The 7599-nt window shown below is 32.7% G+C and overlaps 1 protein-coding gene across 5 annotated transcripts; it reads left to right on the plus strand.

Moving 5' to 3' along the window:
- Nucleotides 1-1007: 1007 nt before the first annotated feature.
- On the plus strand, nt 1008-5853 carry LOC106752774 (probable inactive leucine-rich repeat receptor-like protein kinase At3g03770). 5 transcript variants are annotated; one of them, XM_014634535.2, is made up of 8 exons: nt 1008-1284; nt 1675-3112; nt 3382-3515; nt 3683-3923; nt 4660-4871; nt 4962-4987; nt 5106-5217; nt 5413-5853. In XM_014634535.2, the coding sequence occupies exons 2-8, from the start codon at nt 1759-1761 to the stop codon at nt 5611-5613; spliced, it is 2280 nt and encodes a 759-aa protein (XP_014490021.1). In that variant the 5' UTR covers nt 1008-1284; nt 1675-1758; the 3' UTR covers nt 5614-5853. The 5 variants fall into 5 exon arrangements, with proteins under 5 accessions (XP_014490021.1, XP_014490022.1, XP_022632956.1 ...); XM_014634536.2 differs by having other exon boundaries at nt 1679-3112; XM_022777235.1 differs by lacking the exon at nt 1008-1284 and adding an exon at nt 1329-1554.
- The last annotated feature ends 1746 nt before the right edge of the window (nt 5854-7599 follow it).

Raw genomic sequence — 7599 nt, forward strand, 5'->3', positions numbered from 1 at the left:
CAACTCATATTATTATATAATCTTTTAGCAAAATTATTGAATTGAGTATCGGAATATTTCTAACATATAACTCTCAGTTAAACCGAAATATTCCAAAAGATTCAGATTGTTTAGGGATCAAAGTATAAAAACATAAAATAATTCGAATAAAGATGGAGACCCTCGACCCAGCAATTTTCTTTCTTTATTATCCAAGACATATGAGAAATGTTTATTACCAAGATGTATGAAGAGTCATTTTATACAAACTATTAAAAAAATGTAAAAAGTAAGTGATGCAGGACTATATATCTTTCATAATAGTAACGTTGCATAATAAAATATTCTAAATTTCTTTTAATGAAATATTATTTTGGCACTCAAATTTTCAAACAAAGACAATAAAATGTTTACATTATCTCAATCAACCATAGATGTAAAATAGATTGAAAGGATGGTGTCATCATATTATTATTATTATTAATAAATATTATTTACACCAACTGTAAAATCTCATATTTTTAACAGTAAAATAAAATGATGAGATAAAATAATAATCATATAACTTAATTAAAAAAATTAAACAGTATAAATATGATTAAAAATATAAATTTTTAATTTTTAATAATATAACAAAATTGAATAGAAACCCAGTTAAATTTAAAATATATAAACCCATATTCATCATCAATGATAATTTGATTGAATATCAACTATTCAAATGCTAAGTCTGTGATCAGTTTTCATCAACTAAATACTCAGAAATCTGAATGTGCAGTGCAGTTTATTGCAGTTCCCTGAATCCCAAGTAATGCAACAATCAGAAAATGGTAACAAAGGTTACAGATGTAGACATAGTTCTACAATGATTGTGGGGCCCTTTAGCATGGCACCTCTAGTTTGTTAGACAGATACCACAGACACAAGTGTATCATATGGCCCATCACACGGTGTTTTATTTGTTTGTTTTCTGCTGTTAACACATAACAACTTATGATGTTCTATTCCATGTTTATTGGCTAAAACATCTTACCCAAGAAGTCCTCAAATTTCACCAATATCCTTTTTTTGTAAAGAGTTGAATTAGAAACCATAAAAAGTTTGAACTTTAGCTGAAACAATATATTATGTAGATAGTCCTTTGTTTCTTCTCATCAGAACAGTTTCGTTTCTCTCCTCCTATTTTTCTCACAGAAGAACATTTCATATTACCCTTTTCCTCTGGCACCCCCATTATTGCTATTTGGTGGAGAGAGCACAGTGGGAAAGAACACCATGTGGAAGCAGTAAATGCATTAACTTCAGGTACCCCACTTTCGTATATCAGATTCTGAGCAAAGATCACTGCTTGATCTTTCTCTTGTTTAATACTGATTTACATCTGATTCCCCCTATTTAAGAGAAAGCTTTCTCCCAGATGTTATTAATGTTGCTCTTTCTCTTTACCCTCATGCTACTTTTCCTTCATTCATAGTCATAACCAAAGCTTATCATGCTACATTCTGTTCATTAATGTTTGTACAACCAACTCTGTTGAACAATTCAAATGGTCAAAGATATTTAAGCTCATATGAGGTATCAGTGAATTACAACGTCTGTGCAAGTCATCTTCATTTTATTGTTAACATTATCTTTTTATGGGTTGGTTAAAAGTTTTCAATAATTTTAATTAGACTTCTTTTAAATTTGTTTAAGGCAGGTTTTCCATTGGATTCTTTACACGAGCAAGTTGCTCTTTGCTCCTTCAAGCAGTGGCCAAAGAAGAGTAGAACTTTCCTCATGGGATTTCATGACTTTGTTTTGCTATTCTGTTCATTTTGGTGTGTCTTTTTTGTGAGTAGTTGCAGTGCTCAGATGCAGTCCTCTCAGACCCAAGTGCTTCTTCAGTTGAAAAAGCACTTGGAGTACCCAAGACAATTGGAAATATGGAAAGATCGTTGGACAGATCTTTGCTCTGTTTCTTCTTCTGGGCAAGTGAATGTCACATGCAAGGACAATTTTGTCACCGAGCTCTCCATCTTGGGTGATAAGCCAACCGAGGGTAGAGATTTTGATGGGTTTGCCATTCCAAATCGAACTCTATCAGATAGCTTCTCCATGGACTCTTTTGTGGCTACAGTGGCAAGGTTAACCAGCCTGAGAGTGCTTAGTCTTGTCTCTTTGGGCATGTGGGGACCACTCCCTGATAGAATTCACAGACTCTATGCACTTGAACATCTGGATTTGAGTTCCAATTATCTTTATGGATCAATCCCTCCTAAGATTTGCACAATGGTGAACCTTCAAACTCTTGGATTGGGTGATAACTTCTTCAATGGAACCATCCCGAACGTGTTCAATTCATCAAGCAATCTCTCAGTTCTTAGTTTGAGGAATAACATGTTGAAGGGTCCATTTCCACCTTCAATCCTTAGTGTCACCTCTTTAAAAGACATTGACATGTCAAGCAATCAAATATCAGGGATACTGCAAGATTTTAGTGCTTTGAGTAACTTGGAACGGCTAGATTTAGGAGAAAACAAATTAGAGTCTTTCCTGCCAGCAATGCCAAAAGGGTTGGTTAGTCTTTTCCTCGGAAGAAATTCCTTCTCAGGTGAAATTCCCAAGCCCTATGGTCAACTTAACAGTCTTCAGAAGCTTGATGTTTCCTTCAATGCATTCACTGGCACTGCTCCTGCTGAACTTTTCTCTTTGCCAAACATCAGTTACTTGAATTTGGCTTCCAACATGTTGAATGGACCATTGCAAAGTCACCTAAAATGTAGCAGCCAACTTAGATTTGTTGACATATCATACAATAGGTTAGTGGGGGACTTACCTTCTTCACTGAGCACTAGATCAGAAAATAGAATCGTTAAGAGTGACGGAAACTGTTTATCTGGGGGAGTGCAGCATCAGCATTCAGTATCCTACTGCACAGAAGCTCATGCCAAGAAGAAATCATATAGAGTTGGAATTTTTGTTGGTGTCATTGTAGGAATTCTTTTAATCTCTGTGGTTTTGGCTTTGACCATTGTCATAACTTGTAAGAAGTTCTTCCTTCGAGGTGTGTCAGAGCAGCACCTATTGCATAAAACAGTTCAAGATAGCAGCTACGCGGCAGGGTTCTCCTCTGAGCTTGTGACAAATGCAAGTACGTTTTCTTCATTCATAAAATGGACCAAAACAAGGCTTTAAATTGTGATCACAATAGCAGTTTTGTCACAATGCTGAATATTGTAGGACAGTGTAGACAAATGTAGCTGATGTAGATGCAATTGTTGTTGTTGAATTGCGATTGAATGAAAACTGTTTTTCAAAACTTAGATGAAAATATGGATATACTCATGCATATATGAAAAATTTTGGGACATGTACATTAACTTCATATTTTTGTTTTCCCTTTGGGCTTACTATTTTCAGGGTATATTTCTGAAATTGCAGAGTTAAGCAGAGAGGACCTCCCCACATGTAGGTCTTATTCTTTGGAAGAGCTAAAGGAAGCCACAAATAACTTTGACAACTCTACTTTTATGGGTGAAAATATATATGGGAAGGTAGTGTCCATATCCTATTTTTAAAACAAGATTTAAATTGTTGAAAGTTGAGACTTGTTGAATATGACATTTGGGTTTTGATATTTGAACAACAACTAAGCTATAATGATCTATCTTTTCCTTTTGTCAGATGAGATACTAATTAAAATTTCTCCCAAATTTTGCAGCTTTACAGAGGAAAACTACAGAGTGGGATACAGATTGTAATAAGGTCCCTGCCTGTGTCAAAAAAGTATTCAGTTAGAAATTTCAAACTGAGGTTGGATTTGCTTGCAAAGCTCCGTCACCCTCATTTGGTATCCCTTCTTGGTCACTGCATTGATGGTGTTGTAGCAGAGAATAATGAGACAAATGTCTTTCTCATTTATGAATATGTGCCAAATGGGACTTTTCAAACTTATCTCTCTGGTAAGAGTATACCGTTTCTTTCACTTTCTTAATGGTTATACTAAAATCCCAAGTCATTTAAACTAGTATCATCATCATCATACAAGCGACTAAAAGCAGAACATTAGTCAAATAAACTGCTATATTCAACTACATGAAGGAACTTCTAAATTCTAATTGTTGAATCCACCGATTCTTGTCTTAAAATATGTGAATCTGAAACTCTTTCATTAGTCAATACCAGCACCAACTTCCGTGTAGTATAGCATTTCACCTGCCATGTCTGGAACATTACTTCATTTCTTAATTAAAAAATGGTGACTGAATATCAAAGTACGAGCCATAAACTATACACTAAAGTAGTGGTTTTCACATGAATGACATTATTCTGACAAGTAAATGCAGAAGTTTACAAGAAATATGAAATATCCTCCTTGTATTGTAGCAGAGTGTGGTGTATCTCTGATGGGAAATGGGGTTTAATATTATGGCTTTCTTTTCTTGTTTTCTGTCAATACCATGTGGTAGCTGTGCTAAGTGGATAATGGCATCTTGGAATATTAAAATAGCTTTAGAATCCATTCGAAGAGTGAAACAAGCTTGGGTCGGCATCTGTTTTCCAACTTGCATTCAGACCCTCAAATTGAAATATAATATGCATTACAAAGTTGAAAGTAAATCTCTGGTCCCCACCAACTAGTTTGTGAAGCTGTTTATACTGAGAACTAAATTTAAGTGTGACAAATTGCATGTGCAGGACATAGTTCTGACAAGGTTTTCAACTGGTCTGAGCGATTATCAGTACTAATCAACATTGCTAAGGCTGTCCACTTCCTACACACTGGCATGATACCTGGTTTCTTCAAAAATCGACTTAAGAGTGACAATATCTTGCTGAGTGAGAATTGGATGGCAAAGTTGAGTGACTATGGATTGTCCATTATATCAGAAGAAGCTGATGCATGTGGGGTATGATTGCACTCTTTTTTTTCTTTTGTTTTTCCCTTTATTTGTGTTCTTGAAAGACCTTGTTTATGTCTTGTTTTTTCTATTTTGTAGGTAAAAGGAGAAAGTCCTAATTCGTGGTAAGAATTCCCAGATATCATATGCCTTTTTTTTTCTTTTCTTTTCATAATCCTTTCAAGATCCAATGTCCTCTCTCCCAACATTCTTTGAGGTTTATGTGTCATGATGTTTTTTCAGGCAAATGAAAATGTTAGAGGATGATGTTTATAGCTTTGGATTCATACTACTGGAGGCACTGGTTGGACCTTCAGTATCAGCTGAAAGAGTAACAGCTGTGTTGAATGTAATGGTATGCACAAAAGATGTTCAGATAGCATAATATCTTCCAATCACAAGCCATAATGAAATGTCCTACAATACCATCACCACAAGTCTTACATAAAATGTTTGGAAACGATTAAACCTTGAGAAATAACTGCTTATTTTCAAAAGCTTTCTAACTGAGTTGATAAGTGCTTATAACAGAAGCATATCAATTTTGCAGGCAACTTTCAATAGTCAGGATGGGTGGAAAGGGATTGTGGACCCAGTTGTGCAAGCTACTTGCTCAAAAGAATCTCTTTTTGTTGTGATTTCCATAACAAATAAATGCATATCTCCTGAGTCATGGAACCGACCATCCATTGAGGATGTTCTTTGGAACCTTCAGTATGCTTCTCAAATTCAGGCAACAGATGATGGATGACGAGGATCACAGAATTTGACACTCAGCATAAGTGACAGTGACTTACTGAGAATTCTGGACTTTTCAAATTGGTCCGAAAGATAACAACTCTTTCAGCATTTCATCTTTTGGATTTCTTAGAAGGATAGGAAAGCATTGGCTGCATAGTCCAATTCTGACAATTTTCATCTACCAAGTACTTTGATCTGTATATTATCATCATTATTATTATTATTATAAGGTTATTTATAGTCCTCTAAATCAAACTTGTGCACCCTTACCACTTTGTAGAATTGATTAAGGTAGCTTGAGTCTTTAGATGAAGGATGGGAACGATGTCTATCCGCTACTCACCCATCTAAAAAATTTTGTTCTTTTATAAAAGAATTATACATAATATTTATGTCAAATCATTCAATAAATTATTAATACAATAGATTTAGTCTTTTAAAAAAAAAATGAATTGTGTCAAAATATAAATTTTTGAAAAATTATTTTTTTATAAAATAAAAATATATGAAATCAGATTTTAAATAATTATTCTATGATTAATATTCATCTCACTAATAATTTTATTTTAATCACTTAACTTTAACAAAATAATCAAATGAAATTTATAATTATATTCCTGATCATATACCATGATATCTATACCAATCTTTAGACGAAAAACATATTTAATTATTATTATTTTGTTAACGTTAATGATAAATATATAATATATAGTTAGAAGTTGAAAAGGATGAGTTGTCACCACAATTTATTAAAATTTATTATAATTAGGAAAGCATAAAATATACCTTTGAATTTTTAAGATATATTTTTTGAAACAATTATGCCGTCAATTGATTAAAATCAACCTTGTACATAAATGTTAAAATAAATATTATAAAATTCACTCATCTAATTATATACATGATCATGTATTAGGAATGTTTTGTTTTATTATGACGAGAGAATTAAATTAGAAATTCAAAGAAAGAATAAATTAATTGAATAGAAAAAATAATAAATCAATTGAGAAGAAAAAAGTGTAAGAAATAAAATTTAACTTGTATCTATCTTATTATTCTCACATCTAAAAGAGTATGATAAAAGTAAAATATGAGTATGAGATTCATATTTAATATTAATCCATTGAAATAAGGGAAAGATAGTATTTAAATAAATGGTATGAAAGAAACAATTAAAATGATATTAAATTTATTTATGATTACGAGTTTTCAAACACATATTACATTTTTATTTGGATCTAAGGTCTCTATTCAGCCTTAAAACGGATTAGAGAAAAGTGGGAAACCACTTTTTGGTTTTTGGAATTCGACATTAGGAAGTGTTTTTACACTATTGATTGACATCGACTTGTTCAAATCTTTAAGAAAGAGATCGACGATCTCAAGTTCTTTTACTTCATTCATAAAGTCTTTTCTGAATCCATTTATTGTAACTAAATCTTTTAATGGGTAATAATGTTACCAATAAAGGGGTATTGGTAAAACCTGAAGACAAGTTTTGATGATGCTGCAAATTGTAATTTTTGTTTGTAATAGGAGAATATTTAAAAGCAACTTGTAGTCTCTTGAATTAGTAGGAAAATAATTAACTTTGTAATTTCTACTGATATAATCGATTATGNACATNCTATAATCGATTATCATATGCTTTTTAACTACAATAATCGATTATCATGAAGCAATAATCGATTATCACAAGTCTCACTTGAATAATCGATTATCACTTACAATAATCGATTATCTCTTTTTGAATCTTCTATAACGGACTTGAATAATCGATTATCACTTACAATAATCGATTATTCATGGCAGTTTTGAGTTGACCTTTGGCATTCAGCGTGTTTGGCTATTTAAATGAATTTTGAAAGCATCAGATGTAACACTTTTTGAGTAAACTGAGAAAAGCCAGAACACTGTTGTCAGAGGAACGTTCTTGAGAAAGCTTTTTTGTTTACTGTGTTCCCTTGCCTGGTCTTGTGGAAGGAGAGGCTTA

Source organism: Vigna radiata, unplaced genomic scaffold, assembly GCF_000741045.1.
Source record: "Vigna radiata var. radiata cultivar VC1973A unplaced genomic scaffold, Vradiata_ver6 scaffold_43, whole genome shotgun sequence".
Classification (NCBI taxonomy): Eukaryota; Viridiplantae; Streptophyta; class Magnoliopsida; order Fabales; family Fabaceae; genus Vigna; species Vigna radiata.

What these genes read in the sequence shown, in the direction of transcription:
- LOC106752774 (XM_022777235.1), top strand. Translation starts at nt 1,492, where the DNA reads ATGTTTGTACAACCAACTCTGTTGAACAATTCAAATGGTCAAAGATAT. An exon ending in GTGAAAATATATATGGGAAG is followed by an intron (nt 3,516 to 3,682) that starts GTAGTGTCCATA and finishes CAAATTTTGCAG; the next exon opens with CTTTACAGAGGAAAACTACA. An exon ending in AAGAAGCTGATGCATGTGGG is followed by an intron (nt 4,872 to 4,961) that starts GTATGATTGCAC and finishes TCTATTTTGTAG; the next exon opens with GTAAAAGGAGAAAGTCCTAA.